Below are 25540 nucleotides of genomic sequence, written 5' to 3'. Positions count from 1 at the left end.
AATATAAAGTTGCTTAGATTAAACTTCTGCGTTTATTTGTGTTTTTGCTTATGTTTTTTCCTAAATTTCAAATTATGCTCTGGTTTCCGAAGGAATTCAGAAAACTAAAAATTATCAGTAATGTTGAAAAAGACTGAAGGTTACTTGCTGCAATAATGCTCATTTCTGATCGGCTTGTGTTTAACTCGGCTTTTTATTATAATAAAGTGTTGATCTGGGTTTATATATTTAATATGGTGATTTGTGGTACTCTTACACCTAGAATATTATTTGTCTTTATTTCTGCTCCTTTTTGATTTAATGGAGATATTTGTATTTCCTTCAAAACCTTATTGTGGAAAAAGTGTTTCTTATTTAATTTCAGTTTTGCTTTTTATTAAACATTGTCTTTCTAAGGAAAAGTGAAATAATATTTTATTTATTTATGTTTATCAAGTAGTTCGTGGTAGCAGAGTGTATGCAAGAAGTGACGCGAATTAATATAAAACAGAACTATGAGAAATTCTGAGAGTCACGATAACAATAAATGTCACAATAACAGCTAGCCCCTTCCGCCTCCCACGTCCCTTTTCCCCCATAGTAATCTGATCAAAATTTGGGAATAACCCTTTTGTTCAACAAAGCTGAAAGATCTAATAAATATGTATTATAGTATGACTTAATCCCCCCCTGGATCTTCTGGCAGAAAGCGTCGACCATTTGGACTTTATGGGTCTAGTACAGTCACACTAAAAATATTTTTTTATATACGCTGTTATTGAGGGGAGAATAATTTTTCTAGAGGGAGCCAAGGCGTGTTTTTTTGTGATCTTTAAAAAAGTCTTAAATGGTTGGTTGTAATTTTTTTCCTTTGAAAAAGGCTCCCAGATGTAGGGCCAAAATATTTGAAGAATTTTTTTTAAGTTAAAATGTGGTTTTATATTTTATTTTTGATCACTGCTTTGTCGAAATTAAACACGTTTTTTCTTTGCTAAATTTTTCGTCTATAGGAATTGGAGACCAGCCAACCACAATCAGAGGTATTCTTCGTTTTTTTCAGGGGTTGGGGTAGTTTTTGGGGTGTATTTTACAAGGAAGTATACTAAGGGGCGGGGGTGTTTAACTTTAGGGGGGGGGGGGTAAACCCTAGCCATCGTTCTCTAGACTACTTAGCGTCAAAATTAAATTATGCTAAGCACATTTTTTCTGTATTGATTACCAAATTAAACTTATTGAAAATATCCTAGATAGAGGATTAAAATAGAAAAACGTGAAAATAATAAAAAAATTACCTTTATTTAACTACTCTGACATTTGAAAACAACCCTTTTCCCACTATACCTTACAACCCCAAACTCAACGAAAAACTTGTAACAATTTTAAGAAACCATAATCTCTCAATTTCTTCAAAAATGAGCTTAAGGCCGAGTATTTTCTCAATTCTGAAAATAGTAGAACTGAATCTATAATGAGTTGTATTGTTTACCCTGTCTCTTGTTCGCAAGGAAAGTTTCAAATTGAGAAAACCCTCCAACAGCTGAGGGAACGACTGCTAGAACTCGATATATCAACAGATCAATCCCTGATATTTGAAAGTAATATAAAAATAGCAATTTTGATCTTACTTGCACGGTATATTCTTGAAAATTCATATTATTTTGTTCTTTTGTGGAGGCCTTACTACAGAACAAATTAATCGATATTAATTGACAATTAATTTTTTAACAATCATAAAGCTTTCTGCTTAAAATGAAATTAAATATCTCCAAATAAAAAGTAATTGAAATTGAACGCTTGATCACCAAAACTTCATGGACTACACCACTGTGTGTTGGCAGGGTGTTTTCTAATATATTTAAAAGACAACGGAACCTTATAGCAAAAGTATTAGTTTTTTCAGTCTAGAACATGCAAATAAGGGTATATGAATGTTATACATACAACTCCCGTATTAATTTATGTTGCATGACGTTAGGGATATCTGAAAGAAATAATAGTATTTGTGCTTTCTAAAAATAATTTCATTCGTCCTAACCCATTTTTGTTACGAAAATTAAAAGAATTTCATATTTTGGATTCGTTACCCTTGGATCTTCTTCAACCTTTCTTTTTTTTCAGAGCCTAAAAATCCTGTTTCTACTTTTAACAGAAACAATTTACTTTTTATACAAAAATTATTTTCTAGACTAAACTCATGCACTAGTCTAGACAAAGGTGAGTTAAGTATAAAATGTTGTCAGGAGAGAAAAATTTTCAATAACCTCTAGCCATACTCTCCCAGAAAAACCGAAGACCTAAGAAAAAACTTTCAAGATGGATCTTTTAACTTTAAAAGAGTTTGTCTTTTGTAGTATGTTCTTTTTTTGAAAAATTAATGATTGCTTGATTTATTGATGCAAAACATGTCTTCTGAAATTTCTGGTTATGTTTCAATCATTATTTAAATATGCATACTTCGGCGATAAGGATAAGAATCACTTATTCGTCATGAGGGTACATCATCTGAAGTAAACTGAGTTTCTCTGCATAACTATTCGTAATATAGTGTAATTCCTGAATATTTGTACGTCGTAGCGGACTCTAATGCAAATGTATTTGATGCATGCCCTTCCTTGTTCATCCAAAATAATACAGGTATTTTTATTTAGAGGTACATTATAACTTATTATCAAGATGTGCCTTATTAAAAGCAAGCAAGAACTAATTTCATGAAATGAATTATTTCAATGAAAGTTAAGAGGGAAATTAAACCTTGGCCAAAAGTTAAGCATCTGTCGAGAAATATATGCTATTAAATATATATAAGACAAACTAACTGAAAGTAAGTAGCCACAATAAAATCTAAAGTGAATCAAATTAACCGTATATGAGGGGGGCTCGCCAACACGTCTAGCCGTACCCTGTATGCTATAGTTGGGAAGATCTTTTAAAACCTCCTCATTCAATTTTTAGTTTGTAATTAAATAAACTTTTCAAAGAAATTGTGGCAAGAACTCAGTATTTAGTGTAAATATTGGGTGTCCAGGAAGGGGCCACATCCTTTATATATGGAATAATTTGTGTTCTTAGGAAATTTTATTGCTATTGCTTACTTCTAGTAAAAAAAGTATTGCCAAATTGATTTTTGACCAATTTTTAAATCATTCCTAGAAATATCTTCCCCTCCCCCTGTTTGAAGTTTCCCGAAAATTCTTCTCACAAACTTTCGTTCCTTAAACTTGCCCTCTTCTTGTCTACTATGACCGTTAGTTCGATTGGATCACCCTAGAGGATATAATATTAACGCATAATGGTAATCTGTCTTCTGGTAAAAGATGCAAAAATCTAACATGACTATTGCAGACAACCCTCATGTCTTTTCAAAACCAAAACCTAATTTGCACTTCACTAAATAACTGACTATCCATAATCATATTAATTGTTTATTAAAGTCAAAAAGTAAAGATATTTATAATATATTTTGTTTTCAGCAAAGTGCAAATTACCTTCTGATCTTGAGAAGGCACAAATGTGCTCGAAAACAATTTTAAAAAAAATTCAAATTATTGGTTAATCGATTGAAAATCATGAGACGTGGAGGAAAACATTTTCTCCAATTTAAGGGAAGAAGAAAAGCTATTGCATGGTGGCTTTCAAGAGGTCAAATAAGAAATATTATAAGCAGCGTCACGCTATTAAAACTGGCAAAAACATTAAAGCTTTTAAAGGAGCTAACTTTATGGGAAATTAGAGATTTTCATTGTTTTTTCAAGAATCAAAAGAGATTGGAGAGTAAGCAACCTTCTTCTAAGCCTTTTCAGTTTCCAAAAACATTCAATCAAAATTGTCGACAATCATTTGTTGAACACAGTTCAAATTAGAAATTACAATAAAAAGTGAATTAAAAACAAAAAAGCAAAAATTATTGTGAAAAAGTCTGAAAGCACCCATACCGTCTGAAGAACAGACTTTAAGACTCCTAAGACTTTAAGAAATAAAAGGAAAAAATATGTTTGAAAAGCATATTTACTATCTCTAATATGATACTGGTTAAGTTGTTTTTTGCTCTTAGCAATGATGTTGTTGTCTTAATATGTTGTGTGATGTGTTGTCTTTTATATTCTGTGTTATGTTTATTATGATAGTACTAGTCGGAACTTAAATGTTCAACGCTTCGATTATAACGTTGATAATGATTATGATTGCGTATGGTGTATTTGTCATGATATTAATATATTAGTTTGTTTGTTTACTGTTTTTCACTAACTTGCAATCTTCAAGATATATTAATATGAAAGTTTATGGTCAGCTTTATGGCACTTGGCATTTACTAGGTTATATAGAGCGATGGCAATTTCTGTAGGTCTGTCTATTTATCGGTCTGTTGGTCCCAGTTTTGCCAGTTTGGGTGCTTCCAGATAAGCTAGGACGTTGAAAGTTGCAGGCTTATCGGGAGCCAGACCAAATTAAATTAGAAATAGTCAATTTCTCAATTTAACCATCTGGGGAGAAGCATAGAGAGGGATAAGTCGGAAAAATTAGAAGGAATGAGTTATTTTTAAATTAAGAACGGATGATCGGTGGGAAGAATAAACATAATCCCTAGATATGTGATTGAAATAACCAGACCGGATCCGCTCCCTTTTGGGGAGTTTGGGGGATTTTCAGTGCGTTGGTGAGTTTGCTGCTTCTGAACGTGCTAGGACATTGAAAATTGGTAAACAGGGGGATCTGCAAAAATTTACTTTGATACAGTCTTTTCCTAAATTCAACAATATAAGAGGGGGAGGAGGGACGGAAATTCGTGAAAAGTGAGGTATCTTTATCTTACAAATGGGTGGTCGGATCTTAAAGAAGCTTAATATATTAAAAATTATTATGTCTTAGATGCTCCATTTTCAATTCAAGTCAGATCCGAGGATATAAGGGGTGCAGGGGAAACGGATATCTTGAAAACTAGAAATCTTGGAAAAAAAATTATCGTGGAGAAATTGGGATGAAACTTGATGGGAAAAATAAGCACAAGCACTAGATACGTGATTGGCGTGATGCAGTGCTTTGACAAGTTTGGTGCTTCTGAACGTGAATGTCAGGGACCTGCACAAATTGACTTGACAACAGTCTTTTCCCCGATTTGACCATCTGGGGGACTAGAGGGAAAGGAAAAATTGTAAAAAACAAGGTATTTTTAACTTACGAATCGGTTTTATGATCTCTTTGAAATTGATATCTAGAAAGACTATGCGTCTCAGAACTCTTATTTAAATACCAATAGCATCTGATAATATTCCGGAGAATTGGAGAGGGATATGGGAAATCTTGCAAAACGCTTAGAGTGGAGAGATCGAAATGCGATTTGGTTGGAAGAATAAGCATAAGTAATAGATATATGACTTACATAACCAGACTGAATCCGCTTTCTTTGAGGGAGCTGGAGGTGGGGTATTAATTCAGACAAATTAGAACAAAGAGGTATTTTTAACTTACGAACGGGTGACTGAATCTCAATGAAATTTGATACTGGGAAGTAACTTATGTCTCGAAGCTCTAATTTGAAATTCAAAACAGATCAGGTTACATTGGGGGAAGATGGAGGGGGAAACTGAAAATTCTTAAAAAAACGCTATTAGCGGAGAGATCAAGATGAAACTTAATGAGAAGAATCAGCACATGTCTTAGATACGTGATTGACTTAAATGGGCTGGATCCATTCTTTTCTGGGGAGTTAGGGGGTCCAGTATATTGGCGAGTTCGGTGCTTCTGGAAGTGCTAGGACGATTAAAATTGGTAGGTGGTTAGAGAACCTGCACAAATTGATTTGAAAACAATTGTATCCCCCAAACCGACCATCATGGTGGCTTATGGGAGAGTAAAAATTTGAAAAATGAGGTATTTTAACTTAGTAATGGGTGAGTCAATGACATGCAAAAGTTTATTTAACAACATTAGTTTTCTCCGATTCGACCATCTAGGGGGGGGGGGCTGATGTAAAAGGAAAATTAGAAAAATGAGGTATTTTAACTTAGGATTGGGTGATTGGATTTTAATGAATTTTGATATTTAGAACGACCTCATTTCTCAGAGCTCATATTTGAAATCCCAACTCGAATTAAGCCTCTGATTTTCATTTCAAGTCAGTCTATTGATTCTTAGAATTTTGCTACAGCTCATATTATATGAGCTCTTGGCTCTTCCGACCTTGTCACAAGTGCCAAATGCACTCTTAGCTTGTGTTTTTAGGATAATAGCGACTCCTTGAACACAAGAAAAAATACGACTCCTTGAGCAAAATTTTTGGATATATGAAGAGAAACGTACATTTACTTCCCCTAACTTTACTCCCCTAAAAGTCAACATCTTGTTACCTTTTTAGTCTCATCGCTCGTTTTAAACAAAAATTGTTTGTAACTTTTACTGTGTATTTAAAAAAAGAACAAAAATTAGTTTAAAAAACAAAAATTTCTGTAAGGCTAAAGAGCGCAGTCGAAATCTGAACGAACAAATAATATAACATCGTGGATTTGCTTGAAACTAACCTTAGAGAAAGAAAACCATGACCAACCCAAAACCATTATGATCATATCTAGAGAGGATGAGATCTGTTAGAGAGGAGGGACTCTTTGTACGCCTCTCTAACGCTCACCTCTCCAGTAAACAAAATTTTTCCTTAACTGTAAAATTTTCTGGTTCCATAGAACGTAAACGGTGGTTAGGGGTCTATACGACCAACTATCCTAGGGAAAAATATATCCTCGTGTCATCCCGGATACTTATAAGAATCTGACCTTCCAAACAAAATTTATTTACTTGATAAAAATAGCCAGCATGGAAGACCTGTCGTATCTCCTTTCCCAATGGAGAACCAGTCGTATAAATTCATATCCCACTGGAGGACCAAAAGTAACCATGCCTTTCCCAGTAGAGGACATTTTTTTTTGCCAGGAGTCTCTAAACCTATATTGTTAGCATCTCCCATGTAACAATATACCGCCGACGGCACTCATTACCCGGACTGCTTATTTCCGGTATCTACTCATCAATGAATTTTGCTTCAAAATTTGAGGAAATTCCTATTATATATCTAACAGCTATAAGATTTGATTTCATCTTTTTAGCATAATTGGATGACGGGCAACCGGAGATAACTTTCAAAAATTTTGTTTTAACTAATAAGTTTCGAAGGTCTTGTAAAAGTTCCTTAAGGAATTTTGCAAACCCTTTCTCGTAAAAAAAAAAGCATCAGAACTATATGAATTCGTGAAAAAGGGAATACGGGCATTGATTTATATTTTTTTTCAGAAACAAGATGAAATATCAACATGTTGCCTAAATTCTTTAAGAAACTCTAATTTTAATTTTTATCAACAATGACGCATACGGTTAAAATACATCTCATGTTTTAAATAATACTGAATTATTAAGGAGATTGGGCTTATAGTTTTCGGAAATTGGAGTCCATTGGTTAAAATATATTTTATTTCATTGATATTATATAAGAAAAACTCAAGAAATAGTAGTTTTTGTTAACAATTTCATTTTAGTAAGCGTAGCATATATATGAATATTGGAAGGTACCAGTTTTCACACTAATCAGCTTTTCTTAGATAAGTTTGACAATACCATTGTTTCCTTGCACCAAAAAAGTAAGGCCATTTACAATTAATTACACTAATTTTAGGTTCCGAGAATTGTAAAGATTCCCACTATGTGAGAAATGGTACAAGCCCAAACTTTTTTTTTAACTGATCCAAATATATTTGTTAAGACAGCGTAATATTTGCTGAGTATTTGCTTAGGAATTTGGAATTCATTATCAGTGGACCAAATCATCAACACAAGAAAATAATGAACATCAGATTTTAGGTGAAACATACACAGGGCTAATATTTATTGAGAGCAAATATTTTTTTTCGGCATAAAAATGCCCCAAATTGGCATATATGCGATAATGCCTGCAAGAGAGTGCCGTGTGTCGAGCATTCAGTGTCGAAGGTTGGGGATCGCTTGTGCTAATATGTTCTTCCACTAAAAGTTAAGTAGGATGTATTATAGGAATTTTTCGTCTGATAAAAGTTAAATCTAAAACTCAGTCAAAGAAACAAGGCATTTTCATTAAAATCTCTCGAAGACATCTTAATGTCCCTTAAAATTGTCTCTAACAACAACCATTTCCGTCTAGAATTACTCAGAAATCCTAGCTAGCTAGGATTAGCTTGCCGCTTGTTGTCACGCTGACGTGAGTACCCAAAGCCTTGACTCAAAGAAACGGGGGCATTTCCATTAAAATCACTCAGAAGTTGTTCCTAATAGGGCTTAAATTTACCTCTAACAACAGTTCCCCCCTTAGTAGAATTGCTTGCTAATCCTTACCTCCCTCTTTTGGAATTCTTTGCTAGTCAAAGATGAAATTGGATGCTAAGAGACTGGTGAGACTCAATACTAGAGTTTTCACCTTTGTATAATTCACAGCTCTTTTTGTTTATATTTTATCTCTTATAAGCTTATTTCACTTTTTGTCGTTTTTTTAGTTTTAACTACTTTTTCTGTGTTTTACCGGTAGCCATATATTGCCATGACAGCATGAATTGCATGGGCAAAAATTTTCTAAGGCTTAAAGTTAAGGTGGGGGTGTAGTATGATTTTTTGTGGCTGCGGAGGAACTGAAATCTAACACTCAATAAAAAAATTAGGGAGTTACATTAAGGCTCTTTCGAAATAACTAGATTTAATAGGTCTCAAATTACCTCTAATATATCCCTCACTATCATATCCAAAATATATATTTTACAAAACTGGTTTCTAAACTATAGAACAACTAGTTAAAATCTCTAGATATCACTTTTATATCCACGTACGACAAAATACTGTTTTTGTAACAAAGGACAAAAAAGTATTGAAAGTCGCTAAGACAAGTTTTTTCATAAGTAACGAAAAATATAGAGATAGCATAGAAAAAAAAAATTAGAGAAAAATAGTGTTGGGTTCTTAAAAAAGAGAAAAGGTGATTAAAACTTTTAAATAAAGCGTAAATCTTAATTTTATTGTTTTCAGGCAATAGAGTAAAACAACTTCTTGTAAATTATTAAGAAAAAAAATATATTAGGAAAACGAATTCAACTAAAATAATTGGCAAATCCAAGAAAGATCGATTGAGAGATTAATCCTTAAATGACAAATCTTGTTGACTTTCCTCTCAGGTTCATATTTCATTTTTGAAAATTAAACTTGGGTGTTCTCCTAGCACCTTTCATCGGGTTGTTTGTTTTTGAAGCATTTGCTTTTGAATTAGTTTTTTGAAGCATCAAAGCTGATCATCCTTATATCAGACCACTATTCAATTTTACAAAGATGTATCTTTAGGTAATGGGAGGCTTTTTTGGGTCTTCATGCTTAAAGATGGCTGAGTTTGGTGGGCTATCTTTGGGAAAGTGATGCAGGGGGCTTACAAAATTATCTCTCATGTTAATTTACCGATTTCATTGGCGGAATGATTTTTCGGGGAGATTCTGGAACAAAAGCATGAGAAAGCAAAACTATTTTTTTTGTCACTAAAGTGCAAATTAAATACTGGTCTTGAGAAGGAATTATGGTAAGTGCAAAATATGTCCATTGTTAAGAAGGCATGAGGGTTGAAGAACCAAACCTTGTTAGTTTCTGCTAGTTTTGAGTTTAACTCGATTATTTATTGTAATATCTGTTTGTTTTAGGTATTATTTGTTTATTATGATGACTTGTGGTAGTTTTACGCCTGAAAGATTATTTGACTTTATATCTGCTCAGTCTTGATACAAATAAAAAAACAAGTTTTTTTAATTGCATGTAAGGAGCGACTTTAAAGCTTAAGACGAACAAAAATTATTCCGCATATGAAAGAAGTAGTCCCCTCCTTAATGCCTCGCTCTTTACGCTAAAGTTTGACTCTTTCTCACAACTCTACTTTTTAAAACAATAAGAAACTTTAGCTTAAAGAGCAGGGTATTATGGAGGAGACGAACACCATTATATAGGGGAGAGTGGGGTTAGTTCAGACAGAAATTTCGGGTTGGTTGTGGCTTCCACTTCAGTCACTTTCTTAGTTCCATTCTTGGCTGAAACGGAAGAGAATGTGTTAATACTTCATTGGAAATTTTTGTAGATTTTTGTCTTTCGTCTTTTAGCACTAAGCTCAAATTATTCATGTTTCATAAATATCCGAAGTCACCCCATCGTGTGGGGTGAGTTCGGACTGTATGGGGGTGGGTTCGGACAGCACTTAATTTTCAATAAAATGCAATGTACTTAAAAATTCGAATACAAAAAAAATCCTAAAATCAAATAATATGTAAACAAGAGGAATCCCTTTATCTCACGTTGTAGCAATTGAGGTCGTAATGGAAGGTGAGACCTTGCTTTGTCCGTTTTGTCCCGTCGGTAGCAGCAGGCGATGGAAGCGCAAGAACAATGTCATCTGAAGACACAAATGCTTTGTCCTCGATATTTAGGAAGGCAAACCGTGCTCCATTTCTGCACAGGAAAGAGACTTCCACGTAACTTCCACTTTTTCCTTGATTTGGCCACTATAGGAAACATCACACTTCTTAAACTTTCTCTGCTCGAATTTCACAAGAACAAAGCTTTCAACTTGAGCATTTTCTATGTCAAAAGGCTCAAAGTCCTCTCCAAGCTTTCCACAGTGAAGAGACTCGTTGTTTGATGAATCATTCTAGGCAGCCAATCTGGAATAAAGCTCTGCTCCGATGTTTTTGTCGTCGTCACTATGGGCCGTACTGTTTTTGCGATTCTTCGCAGATTGCTTTGTTGGTCTGATCTTTTTCTGCTTTTTAGCTGTAATCTCTTCCTTTTCAGGTGTGTCTGTTAAAATGCGATTCTTGCCTCGATTCCGATTCCTTCGACCCGAAACAGAGCTAGCTTCAACTCGGGGGAAGGGTCTAACTTCTTCCGGAGACCTAATCTGGAAGAAGACGGTGAGGGTACGGACTCGTAGTCAGCCTGCGAAAGAGGACTTCGCGAAACGGTTGTTGTATCTAGGAGCCTGTCTGTCACTAGCGACGGTACAAAAGCTCCCTCCAGAAATATGTCACGATTTAAAGGGAAAATCCCAGTGGCTTGGAACGCAGATACAATATTCAACGCACTAAATTTCTCTAGGAAGGGAGCCCTGCAGAGCGGAGCTACTTCGTAAATCGAAATACACTGGCCGGGATGTAACTGTAGTCACTTAACGGATGCCCTTTTAGTGCGTTATTAAAAGGAGAAGGAACACCTACGTCGAGTGGTTGCAGTTTATGCGAACAGTGAGGCGGAAATTTCAAAAGGGTCACAAATTTTTCCTTGCTGTGTTCGATCACCCTTACATCAAGATGGCTTTCAAGGTTGTCCATTAGCAGGAGGATCGGAGTCTCTGCATCTGGCTTGCTGATCTTCGTAAAATGTCTCACAGTTTCCAAGAATAAGTCGCTATTGACCCATCCACTGGGGTGAGCAAGTCAGGCAACCAGGGGGCCATCGCTAATCATTCTAGATACAAAATTCACTCGTGGAAAAATGAAAACCGGAGGGATAGTTGCTCTGGACGCAGTTGCGAAACAGACAGCAATTACATTTTGACCTCTATCTGCAGACGCTGTCTGACCAACTTGTTTTGTCAAGTCGGCGCTAGGACTTTAGGTGGTGGAAGCATTGTGGGTATGCCAGTCTCATCCACATTCTAGATGCGATCGGGTGTCAGCTTGGCTCCAAATCTCCTGTAGACATCAAGCAGCTTATCAAAAACGTCTGAAATGCAAGTTTGTTGAAGCCGGAGGCTCTCGCTTCACTTGTGGGTTCCGGCTTCCTGACTGAAATGTCTGGATGCCGTTTAAGAAATGCGAGAAGCCAGTCCTTCGACGCTGCTTTGTTCTCCATCCAACTTTCTGGGAAACAAATGTTATTTGCAAGAGTGTAAGAATAGGCAAAACATCTGGATTCTTTTGTCGTAAGTCCGTGGTTCATAGTAGAACAGGTTCGGAAATAGTCTGCAAGTTTCCTCTCGTGTCCCATGTCAAAAACTTGACTGCTGTGTTTGGCTTTCATCAGGAAGTTGATAGAGAGGGGCTGAGGCTCTTCATTGGCACTTTCTGAAGCTTCTTCCCTTGGTGGCTTTGATCGCTTGACGTAGTCCAATAGTGTAGATTTTTTATACCAAAGTTTTCTCCAGTTCCTCACAACGTGCTTTCTTTCTTAATATAAGCCTCAACGGCTTTCTTCATAGCTTCTCGATCTGGAGGAGAATATGGCCGCTTTCTTTTGTACACTTGAGGCATTCTGAATAAAAAAAAACAATTAGAAACAGGTAAAAATAAAAATCATAAAAGGTATATGATAAGAAAAACGATTGGAAAGGGTAAAATAGTTGGTGGGGTTGTTTCGGACAATGTCTGAATGCATCCCACTTTGGTTATCCGAACCACACCCACCTGAAATAAAAAGCCTTAAACCTCAGGTACGCCTCAGAACTTACAGATGGTGCCAAAAACCAAAATCGAAACAATTTAGCAAAGTCTAAGTTAAACGTATCATGCATTAAGAAAACTAAATGTTTATTAATATAGGCTGGTATAATCTCAAAGAAAAAAGATATAGTACGCCTTACCTTGGTTTTTTCAGTTTTTTTCTAATATTTTCAAAACAACTGCACGTGGAGTAACAAAACTATACACGCAAGTAGAATACTAGATGGAAAGTCTACAGCGTGTTTTTCGTGCTAAGCAGAAGGCACTGTAGGAAGAGCAGCGCTTGTCCAGATTCACCCCACGTCCGAACTGACCCCACTCTCCCCTACGTAATAATTTCTGTTCTTCTTAGGTTTTAATACGATTCTTTACTTCCAGCTGATTTTTTTTCTTTTATTTCCTCTTTTTTTTAAATGCTAGAAATTCCTTACCCTCGTCATAAATTCCTCCTAAGAAGGATCCTCCCAGGCAATCCCCTCCCCCAGCCCACATACAACCTTCAACAGAAAAAAGTCCCCCTGAAAAAGTCTGTACACTTACAAATAACCCTTAATATATGTACACAATGGTCAAAGCCTGTAACTTGCAGCCCCTCCCCGGGGACTGTGGGGGATTAAGTACAACATTGTTGAATATGTTTATATTTTCATTACGTATATGAGGGGAATTCCACCCCTTCTCAGTACCTTTCTCTCTACACAAAAGCTTGAATTTAGTTTCAATTCTTTTTTGAATGACCCGAGAATCACAAAGGCCACCGAATAAACAGTTGAAATTAATAAAAACACTTTAGCGTAAAGAGGGAAGTATTTTAGAGGAGATAAGACCCTTTATATACATTATAATTTCTTTTCGTTTTAAGTTTTAATGCTGATCCATACTTCCAGTTGAAAAAAACTTTTTTTTTATTTATATTCTCATTATTTTTTTTACAATGCTAGAAAATCCTGCGCCTCCGTCATGGAAATTCTCTTCCCTTATGATAAATTCCTCCAAGAAAAATCCTCCAACGTAACCTCTTCCCATCGAACCCCCCCCCCCCCCCACCACATAAAAATCCCCCTGAAAACGTCTCTGCACTTAATAATAACCAATAAAATATGTAAACAATGGTCAAAGTTTCTAACTCGCAGCCCCTTCCTTGGGGACTGTGGGGGATTAAGTCCCCCACAGAGGGCTTAGGACCTAGATGCCCTCCAATGTTTTCGGTCACTTATAAAGGGAACTAGAACTTTTAATTTCCGTTAAAATGAGCCGTCTCACAACATTCTAGGACCATTGGGTCGATACGATCACCCCTGGGGAAAAAAACGAAAAAACAAAATAATAAATAAACACGCATCCATGATCTGTCTTCTGGCACAAAATACAAATTCCTCATTTCTGTAGATAGGAGCTTGAAACTTCTACAATAGTGTTTTCTGACACTCGGAATCTGATTATATAATTTTTGTTAAGGTTATATGGCTCTTAGGAGGTATGTCCCCCTATTTTCTAAATTATGGCAAATTTTCTCCGGTTGTAACTTTTGATGGGTACTAAACTTGACAAAACTTATATATTTAATATCATCATTGAAATTTGATTCTTTTGATGTAACTATTGGTATTAAAACTCTGTTTTTTTAGAGTTTCGGTGTCTATTGTCCCAGTTCACTCCTTACAACAGTTCGTAACCTTGAACTGTTGAATTCTATTATCAAAAATGAAGGATGAAGATTCGAGGGTGGAAAATTCAAAAATAAAGATACACACTGAAAATTTGTATTGTGAACTCAATGACTTGAGGAAAACGGCTCAGCGTGGTATATTATTTTTGAATTGAGGGTTTGATATTTTTGTTAAATTTTTGGGTATAGTGGTGTGTTTTACCTGGGATGCAGGTAAATTGGGATCCACATCACTCTCCTGGAGTGATGATTGGGCCAAATGCAGTAGGTCCAAATAATGAGCAGGGGCAGGCCCCTATGTACACAACATTTATTCCACAAGTTGTACCTATGTCTCAAGCTATACAGTACCAGGGTCAGGTTATACAGCAGACACCAGGATTTAATCAGGCAAGACAATCACCATATGTCACAACTCTAGCCCCCCACAATAGTCAATACAGTCAGCATGAAATCTATATTTCACCACACTCTCAAAATAGATTCATTGCTACAGTCCATACATCAAATTCATTTGAAATTTTGAATTCAATTGATGAAAATTACCCACCTCTTCCCTCAGATGAAGCCTTGAATTTAGGCAGTGCAAACCCTAAAGAAGTGGAGGGTATCATAAATTTCCCTCGGCTAGGATTATCTCATGACTTGGGAAAAGGAACCAAGAGAGCTATATCCCCAACCCTCATCGAGGAAAACAATAGAGTTGCAAAAAGTCGCTACACAGCTCCTCCTAAGTACCACCCAAAAAATAAGGGACCCAAGATTCTTGACAGATTTGACAATAGAGTAATCTTGTCTAGCTAAATTGAAACAAAAATCTTGCCTATGGAAAGAGAAACCACTTTAAGCCTAAAAGAAGCATTGAAACCTGAGCACTTTGAATTTGAACTGAACAAAGATAAAAAGAGAGTCACAATATTTCTTCCAACTGAATCTGCTGTAGCAAAAGCATTGACAATTAAGAAAATAGGTGAAACAGAAGTCCAAGCTGAGGAATTTAAACCCAGATGTCAAGGAGTAATAAGAGGAATACCTAAAGAAATCACTGAAGAAGAAATTAAAAGTGATCTTGAATCTGAGTCCAATACTAATGTGAAATCTGTGAAAAGATTGAAAAGATTTAATAGAGAAACAAAACAATGTGAAGATAGCCTATCAGTCTGTATTACATTTGAAAATAATCTCTTGCCCTCAGCTCTATGGCTATATGGTAGGAAAAGAGAAGTTCAAGGATACCAAAGGCCTATTATCCAGTGCTTCAAATGTCAAAAGTATGGACATATGCAGGCACAATGCAGGGCACCACAGCCAGTTTGTCTCAGATGTGCAGGTCCTCACCAGTCAAAAGATTGTGAACTTAAGAAAGTAACATTAAAAGAAGAAAAATTCCAAAAATATAGCTGTGTAAATTGTAGGGGTAACCATTCTTCTACTTCTGGATTGTGTAGAGTAAGAGATCAAAATAAAAATATTTTAAGATTATCTCAAGAAAAAAATATTGGCTTTAATATGACTTCCATAGCATATAGATCCTATGCAGATGCATTAAATAAGAAAAAGGCCATAGAGATCAATGAACAAAACAAAATCCAAAAAGACATTCTAACAAAGTTAGTGATTTTTATTTCAAGTGCACCAGAAGTGGTTGACTTGAGGGACTTGGAATTACAAGAAAGGGTCCAGAAGTTATGCTCTCTTATGAAAACATTATTCAATGAGAAACTAGAATCAAGTGAAATTCTAAAGCTAATCAACATAAGCCCTTAAATGAGAATTTTATCATTCAACACTCAATCAGTCAAAAGAGTTAAAAAGGACTTAATTGAGAACTTTGCAAAGAATAAAGAAATTGATATTATCTGCCTACAAGAAACATGGCTGACAAGCAGAGATACGTGTTTAATGAAAGATTTTCACATAATTAGAAAGGATCGAGAAGAAGGTAGAAGAGGTGGATTGATTACAGCCATCAAAAAGACAGTTGTTGTGTAGAGTTTATAGATATAGAAAACCAGCACTGATATTAGCCAATGTGTATAACCCAGAAGGAAACAATATGGATTTGGAGACTGTTTTTGATTTAGTAAAAAATGCTGTAAAACCAAAAGAAGAGTTTTTAATAGTTGGGGATTTTAATGCCCACTCTGATATTTGGTGTGGTTGTGGAAAGTGGAAATGCCTTGGAGAAAATCCTAGAAGGACAAGATGAAATAATTCTTTTGACACCGGTTCATATTCAAAAAAACTAATTGGAAAGGGTACAGAACAAGTCTGGGATCTATTGAACTGGAGAAAGAACTCAATTCTTGTCAAAACATAGAGGACAAAATTTGTAAATTCCAACAACTTCTGCTGGAGACAGCAGAAAAAATCATCCCACAGAGCAAAAAAGGGAAGACTAGCCACAAAGAACCTATATGGTGGAATACTGAATGTGAAAATACCAAGAAAGCAATGAATGGGGCAGCAAACAACTATGGAAAAATTATATTTACAGAGAACTACATTAAACTAAAGCAAGCTAAAGCAAAATTTGTAAGAGCCACAAGTGATGCTCGAAGTGATTCATGGACAAAGTTGGTACAGAGTTTAAATTTTAGAGATTCATATGGGAAAGTCTACAAATTTATAAAGAGAATGGGTAGTAGAAATAACCCTCCAAATCCTAACATCCCAGTGCAATTTGATGGAGAGCTAATATTTGATGACAAGAAGAAAGCTGAAGCAGGAGTTAGGCACCTAAGTCAGAACATAGGCAAAGAGGATCCATTTATAAAGACAGCCCTTCACTCTAAAGTATTTTCTAAATCAAGAAAACTTGCAGAGGAGAAAAGTAATGAACCATACAATTTGCCTTTCACAGATGTAGAACTAGAAGTTGTGTTAAATAAATTGCCAGAAACAGCCCCTGGGCCTGATAGAATCCACCCAGCATTATTGAAGAATCTTCCAACTAAATGGAGACAAGAACTATTAAAAATAATTAACATTTTATGGAAAGAGGGAAGATTTCCAGATTGTTGGAAAAAAGGCATAGCTTTAATGATACCAAAACCTGGTAAAAATAATTTAGTGGAAAATCACTGATTTATAACATTGCTGCCAGTTGTAGGAAAGATCTATGAAAGACTGGTCAAAAAAAGGTTGGTTTACACAGTGGAAAAAACACAAATTCTTCAGGATATTCAAAATGGGTTCCGGCAAGGGAGAAGCACAACTGACAGTCTTCTAAGCATTTTGAGAGATTCACTCTACGCATTAAATAACAGGAAAGTCATGATACTTATATTTCTAGATGTTAAAGGCGCATTTGACAACATTGTCCTCCGACAAATATTAAATGGACTTGTAAAAGCAAACATCCATGGCACACTCATGAATTTTTCAATAGAATATATGTCTGGCAGAGAAGATGCTGTACTTGTTGGAGAGTCAAAATCAGAAAACAAGGTTCAAATTAAAAGAGGAGTTCCACAGGGAATTGTCATTGGTCCTGATTATTATAACATATCTGAACATGACATTCCTTTTAAAGATGATGCATGCAATGGCTGTATTTTTGCTGATCAAACAGTTCGTAGTAACGAACTGTAGTAAGTAGCGACCCGGCTCAATAGTAACCAAAACTCTAAAAAATGAAATTTTGATACCAATAGCTACATCAAACGAATCGCATTTTAATGTTGATTTTAAATATATAAGTTTCATCAAGTTAAGTCTTACCCATCAAAAGCACCGAGCCTGAGACAATTTGCCTTATTTTGGAAAATAGGGAGAAACGCCCCCTAAAAGTCATAGAATCTTAACGTAAATCACACCATCAGATTCAGCGTATCAGAGAACCCTACTGTAGAGGTTTCGAGCTCCTATCTACAAAAATGTGGAATTTTGTATTTTTTGCCAGGAGGCATATCACGGATGCGTGTTTATTTGTTTTTTTTGTTTTGTTTTTCCCAGGGGTGATCGTATCGACTCAGTTGTCCTAGAATGTTTCAAGAGGGCTCATTCTAACGTAAATAAAAAGTTCTAGTGCCCTTTCTAAGTGACCAAAAAAATTGGAGGGCACCTAGGCCCCCTCCCACGCTAATTATTTTCCAGAAGTCAACGGATCAAAATTCTGAGATAGCCATTTTATTCAACGTAGTCGAACAACCTTATAAATATGTCTTTGGGGACGACTTACTCCCACACAGTCCCCGTGGGAGGGGCAACAAGTTACAAACTTTGACCTGTGCTTACATATAGTAATGGTTATTGGGAAGTATACAGGCGTTTTTAGGAGGATTTTTTTGGTTTGGGGGAGGGGTTGAGAAGAGGGGGATATGCTGGGAGAACTTTCCTTCGAGAATTTGTAATGGGAGAAGAAAATTACCATGAAGGGAGAGCAGGATTTACTAGCATTATTTAAAAAAAACAATTAAAAAATAAAAGTGTAAAAGCTTTTTCAGCTGGAAGTAAGGAACAGCAATAAAACTTAAAACAAACAGAAATTATTACCCATATGAAGGGCTAACCTCCTTCTAATACCTCGCTCTTTACGCTAAAGTATTTTCAGTAATTTCAACTACTTATTCTACGGCTTTTGTGATTCAGGGGGCCATTCTTAATGAATTGGGATAAAATTTAAGCTTTAGTGTAAAGAGCGAGGTACTGACGATGGGGCGAATCCCCTCATATATGTAATAAAAACATGAGAATACAAAAGTTCTTTACGTAAGCTAATTTATAAGTTACGTAAATCTTTTACCAATAAAAAGATTCGTAAAAAATTAAAAGTTCTAGTTGCCTTTTTAATTAACCCAAAAATCGGGGGGCAACTTGGCTTCGTCCCCCGCTCTTTTTTTCTCAAAATCATTCGATCAAAATTATGAGAAAGCCATTGAGCCAAAAAAAAATATGCAAATTTCGTTTTGACTATTCCTCTGGGAGAGCCAAAATCAAAACATGCATGGATTCAAAAACGTTCAGAAATTAAATAAAAAAAACAAGTTTTTTTAACTGAAAGTAAGGAGCGACATTAAAACTTTAAACGCACAGAAATTCCTTCGTATATGAAAGAGGCTGCTTCCTCATCAACGCCCCGCTCTTTACGCTAAAGTTTTTTACTGTTTTAAAAAGAAGAATTGAGAGAAAGAGTCAAACTTTAGCGTAAAGAGCGGGGCGTTGATGAGGAAGCAGCCTCTTTCATATACGAAGTAATTTCTGTGCGTTTTAAGTTTTAATGTCGCTCCTTACTTTCAGTTAAAAAAACTTGTTTTTTTTATTTAATGACAATAAGACATGGACTGTCCAGGATACTGTAGAGGAAGCTGAAAAAGAAGCCCAACAAATACTTCTCCAAATAGAAACATGGACAAGTACTCTAGATATAGTATTTGAACCATCCAAAGCAAAAGCCATGGTAATAACACAAAGGAGAAATATCAGACAACCTGTTTTGAAATTTTATGGAGAAAATATAGAAATAGTAAAAGAATATAAAGCCCTAGGAATAATACTGGACTGCAAGATGAGATTTACCAAACATATAGAAAATCTGAAAATATCATGCCTTAAAAAGATAAATCTTCTGAAAATGATGGCAGGGGGGAGGTATGGAGCTAACCCAGCAGTAATGAGATAATTTTACATCAAGTATATACGACCAAAAATTGAATATGGGGCCACTATATATGGCAGTGCAAATGAAGGTCTGCTAAATAAGCTAGAAGTTATACAAAACACAGCTATAAGGATTGCTTTTGGTGCAAACCATACCACACCAATTCCATTCTTATTAATTGAATCTGGTATAGAAAAACTGTCAACAAGGAGAGATGTACTATTACTTAAATATATTCAGAAACTATGGACATCAGATAAAAATCATCCAATCAAGAAACATATTGTCAAGCGTGGGCTATTCCATACCACGAACCCAAATAAACTAAGGAAACATTTAAACCCATTTGAGAAAGCAGAAGCACTGATGACAGTAGAAGGCTTGAATTTCTCTATTACTAGAATGTTGCAATATAAGAAGCCCATAGAAACCCCACCATGGCTTTGGATGCAAATACCCTGTACCATAGAAAAAATACAAAAAAATGAAAGAAATCCACTACACACAAAAATGAAATTTAACAAACTTATCACAGAAAAATTTCAAAATATCTGTCTAATATATACTGATGGATCCAAAATAGAAGGAAAGCGAGTGGGAGCTGCAGCTTATGTTCCTCAGAAGAACTTAGTGGCATCCACATCTCTAGGACAATACTCAACAGTCTTTGAAGCAGAAATTGAAGCAATAGAGATAGCGCTTGATTTAATCCAAAAGGCCACAATAAAGGACAAAGAAGAACGAAAATTTGCTATTTGTAGTGACTCAAAAGCTGCTATACTGAGCTTACAAAATTTTACTTCAAACCAAAACCAAGAAGTCAGCTTTTGTTACAACACACTTCTCCAATTGCTCCAAAATGGATATGAAATTCAGCTTGTATGGACACCAGCACATGTAGGTATACAAGGCAACGAAATGGCTGATAAACATACAAAAATAGCAGCAGTACAACCCCTTGACTGTGTAGAGGGAAATGAATATAAGGAATTGAGAGCAATCAGAGGAGGATTGAGAAAAAGAAGATTTGGACTTTTGAAGGATTTAATCCATGGTCAGCTTGTAGCCCAGAAAAAACATAACCACTTTGATAATAAATTTATAGTAAGTTGAAAAAGAGAAATTGTAATTTGTTATTCCGTTTTCGATCAGGTCATGTAAGTACTAATGCTAGACTATTTAGGATTGGGAATATTGATAGCCCTGTTTGTAAAGCTTGTAATTTGCAGAATGAGACTGTACATCACTATCTAATTGAGTGTCCTTTTTGTGAGAGACTTAGAAAGGATATGAGAATTATATGCCAAAAAGAAAAGCTAGGCAGTCTCAATGTTAGTCTTATGCTTGGGATAGGGATCAATGATGATATTATAAGACTTGAAATGATAATGATGTTTTTGAAATTTGTGAAATTTAGTGGCAGAATGGATGATTTTAGCTAGGATTATACATTATTTTAATTATATAAAAAAATTTTTTTTTTTTTGTTTTAGTATTATGGAATAAATATTGAAGAGGGTGGAAAGGAATTATTTGCTTGTTGTGTGTTATTTCTGTATTATTGTCTAAAAAAAAAAAAAAAAAAAAAAAAAAAAAAAAAAAAAAAAAAAAAAAAAGACTGAGAGAAAAGAGATTATGAAGTTTGTTTCAGATTACTGCATCAAGAAACAAAGAGAAAAGTGTGGAACAAGGAAGATCGTCTCAACAGAAGCTGGATTCTAGAGGAGACGTTAATAATCAACAACAACAACAACAACTTTTATTGTTTATTTAATTGGAATATGTGGCATCTTTAATCTATCCATTAAATTCGGAGATGTATGAAGAGCTGGTTTAGCCTGCCAACCAGTCCAGTGGGAAAGGCAGGCAAGTCTATCAGCCCCAACCCCAGGGGTGCAATTGGGGACCCTCCAGGTACAGTCTTTTTATTTTGTGCTTGATGCCTATATCTCTGCTATATCTTTAAATCATGGGTGATAATTCAAAAAAGAGCTATAGACCTAACACCAGAGAGATGAGATCAGACTGCTCCTTCCAGTTTCGTGGTACTGAATCCATTAATGATCAAATTGCATTGCTCACCTCTCACTTAAACACTCTAAAGAATAAGCAGAAGCTGAATGATCAAACGCTCAAAACTACAATGGCAGAGGTTGTCAGTCAAGCACTGTCTACTGAAGTTGGTCCATTGGTTGAGGCCTCTGTTAAAAAACTTACCCCTAGTCATGAACCTGCTACTTTTGATGCCAACAGTATAGAAATAATCAAACAAGAGGTATACTCTAGCCTGAAAATGGATTTTGATGTGCTTGTTGAAAAATCACTCAAACAATATGATCTGAGGATGACAAAGCTTGAATTCTCCCTGAAATTGCTTGACTCAGGTTTGTCAAAGCTGCAAAATTCTCTGAAACCAATTCAATCCAATGTTGATCGTCTGAGTGATCAGTTTGACCAAATGAAACTCTCAAATCAGCTGGTCCTATTTGGTTTAAAAGAAGACCCTTATCCAGAAGCTTCTGAAAGCAGATTCCTTGGATTTTGCAGTACTAGATTTCCTGGTATTCCTGTGACCCAGAATGATATAGTTTCTGCTAGAATGATTGGTAAACAAGGCTCAGGTTTCAAAACCTCGTCCACTTGTTGTGGAATTTTGCAGTTCTAGAATGCAGCAGCTCATTCTTAGAGAAAAGAAATGTTTGCAAGGTAGTGGTGTCTTTATTTCTGAGTCACTCACAAAGTCTAGACTTCATCTACTTAATTATACTAAATCAAAGCTTGGGAAGAGGTCTACTTGGTCTAGTGGAGGAGACATACTGACAAAGCTTTCTGATGGTAAAGTAATTACTGCCAAAGAGGCATCTCAAGTTGATACTCTCTATCAGTTAATTACAGCTCATCCAAGTCCATCCAAGCCCCTCCCAGGACTGAAATAAATCATTTCTCTTTTTTCAGCTCTGTTTTGTAAATTTATTTATGATTTAATAGTTTTTCTTATGTTTGCATAATGTTGTTTATTATTTTTATTCCCTTTGAACCTAGTAGTTTATTATTGTCTTTGTTCTTGCAGTTGTTTTCTCTATTGTTGCCTATATGTCTTACCTTTCAATCCACCCTCTCTTACTTCAGCCTGCTTGTATGGATATTGTGTTCATTTGTAAAGTTGTTGTATACATTTGTCATGTGTAGTATATATGGGTGATTTCTCCTTTCTTTTGAATTCTTCTATTCTTAATTCAGTTATATTTGATCAACCAAGTAGTGCTGGTAGACAAGAGGCACACACTTTTGACCCTCTCCTTGAATCTATGGTTAGTTCTAGCTGCAATTATCACACCACCATTGATTATTGTGATAACATTTTGCCCTCACTCTCTTCAAATAGTTGCTTTAATGTATTTTGTTTGAATGTGCGTGGAATAAGAGATAAGTGGGACAGTCTTAAATCGTATTTGTGGTCTAATAATTCTTGCCCTTTTGATGTCATAGGCTTGACAGAAACATGGTTATCTGATAGTGATAATTTTACAGCTTATGATATGGATGGTTTTATTGCTATTCATGTCCCTAGAATGGTAACAAAGTGTTCTGGGGGTATTTCTTTGTTTATAAAATCTAATATTGAATTTTGTAGAAGATCTGACCTTGAATCCTTGTTTACATCAGTGGTGTCTAATAGTAGGAGAGTTTATTGTCTTATCATTGATCTGAAAAGCCAGTTTGAATGTGATACTGTTTGTTTGTTTTATAAGCCCCTTCCTTTTCCAACACATCTGTTCTGTGATTTGCTTGATCAGCTTTCCGGTGTGGGGACTTTCTCTAAAAAACGAATTTGTGTTTTGGGAGACTTTAATTGCAATATGTTAAATGTTGGATCAAATGATGAATGTGATCATCTTTTTGATGTATTTTCTTTTTCAGGGCTACTTCCTTCAATTTTTTTTCCTTCTCATGCTGACCCTTTAAGAAATTCTGCCGCTTTAATAGATAATATTTTCACTTCTCATTCTCCTAATTTGAAGTTCTCTTCTGGTCTTGTTTTCACTGATCTTTCTGATCACTTTCCTATTTATCTATCACTATCTGTGCCTAAAACTGAGATTACTGTGGATGAGAAAGGTAAGTCTTCTTTCAGAACTTTTACAGATAAGGAAATTTCTAATTTAATACATGGTCTTCAGAGTAATGATTGGTCTAGTGTTCTTGAAGCTAATGATGCTGATTGTGCAACTAGATTATTTTTGTGTCGTATGGGAACTCTGTTGGATAAGCATTTTCCTCTTAGAAATAAGCCAAGGAATTTTACACAGGTCTGATCAATTATGAAGACGTCTTTGTTCAAGGCTGCATGTAAAAGTAAGACACAGGATGATCTTTTGAAGTATAAACATTACAAAAATGTGCTCACTTCTTCAGTTCGTGTAGCAAAAAAGATGTATTTTTCGCGTCGAATTAATGAATGCAAGGGGAATTTGCGCAAGGTTTGGACTGTAATTAATGAAGCTCTCTCTCGCAAGAAACACAAACATTCCTTTCCATGTTTTTATAGAAATGCTGATGGTTCTGTTGTGGACAAAAAATCCTCAGCGAGTGCCTTCAATTCGTATTTCACCACACTTCCTTCAGTTCTAATTCCACCCCCGAGTAGAGTAAGTTGTTTTCCCTTGGCAGAGAAGTCTTTTTTCCTTACCCCATGTAGTACTACTGAGATTTCTAGTATTATTTCCCAACTTCCAAGCAGTCGTTCAGTTGATAGTTTTGGTTTGAGTAATAATGTCTTTAAAAAAATTAGTCAGTTTGTTTCTCATTCGATTTCACACATAACTAACCTCTCTCTTTCTTCTGGTATTTTCCCTCATTCATTTAAAGTTGCTACTGTTCTACCTTTGCACAAAAAAGGTGATTCGTCTCTAATTTCAAAACTACAGACCTATTTCTCTTCTTCCCGTCATCTCAAAGGTTGTTGAAAAAGTAGTGTATCGTCGACTCTCTTCATTTGTATTTAGAACTAATTCGACTGATGGAAATTCTCTCATCACTATCCATCAGTATGGTTTTCGTCCCTCATTCTCTACCTTACATGCACTTACTGATGCTACAGAGTTTGTACGTGTTAATCTGGACAAGGGCTTGTGTGTTTTGGGTCTATTTCTTGACTTTTCAAAGGCCTTTGATATGGTTGACCACAATGATCTTCTGTCTAAACTATCCTTATTTGGTGTGCATGGAGTCCCACTAGATTGGTTTAGGTCCTACCTCTCAGATAGATCTCAGTGTGTTTTGGTTAACCGTACTTCTTCCACTACTTTGCCTGTATTGAAAGGTGTCCCACAAGGCTCTTTGCTTGGACCACTTTTGTTTCTAATCTACATTAATGATCTTGTTGAAGGTCTTCATTCCCAAGTTCACCCTGTTCTTTTTGCTGATGACAGTAATTTTTTCATTGCTGCGGTGGACCTGCCATCTGCCACTTCTATAGCTCAAGGTCTTCTTGATAAAGTGAAGGATTGGTGCTGGTCAAATGGTATGGCTCTTAACAGCCGACGGAGTGCCATTGTCAACTTTAGGACCCCTTACCGCATGAGAGACGTACGGGAGCCAATCACCCTGACTTTTGGGAATGATTTTATACCACAAGCCACTATGGTGAAACTTCTTGGTGTGTATCTTGACTGTTTTCTTTCTTTTAAACTGCATATAACTCACACCCGTTCCTTAATACTCCGCCAGTCTTCATTGTTTCACCGGATCAATTCATTTCTTCCTCCTGATATTATGGTTTCTCTTTATCATGCTTTTATTCATCCTTACCTTTCTTAT

General features: G+C 35.6%; 1 protein-coding gene across 3 annotated transcripts in view; it reads left to right on the top strand.

The window, feature by feature from the left end:
- Positions 1-22484, top strand: part of LOC136028006 (uncharacterized) — a 30680-nt gene extending 8196 nt beyond the window's left edge. The window contains exons 1-2 of one of the 3 annotated variants that reach the window (XM_065705546.1): positions 14226-14253; positions 21372-22484. In XM_065705546.1, coding sequence (XP_065561618.1) covers positions 21690-22385 — 696 coding nt within the window. In that variant the 5' untranslated portion in view covers positions 14226-14253; positions 21372-21689 and the 3' untranslated portion in view covers positions 22386-22484. Of the gene's footprint in view, positions 1-14225; positions 14276-21371 lie in introns of those variants that run through there. The other 2 variants (XM_065705547.1, XM_065705548.1) reach the window with 2 other exon arrangements.
- Positions 22485-25540: the final 3056 nt, after the last annotated feature.

The sequence above is a fragment of the Artemia franciscana genome, chromosome 6 (assembly GCF_032884065.1).
Source record: "Artemia franciscana chromosome 6, ASM3288406v1, whole genome shotgun sequence".
NCBI lineage: Eukaryota > Metazoa > Arthropoda > Branchiopoda > Anostraca > Artemiidae > Artemia > Artemia franciscana.
The sequence above is the reverse complement of the archived record's forward strand: the minus strand, read 5'-3'. Positions and strand labels throughout refer to the sequence as shown.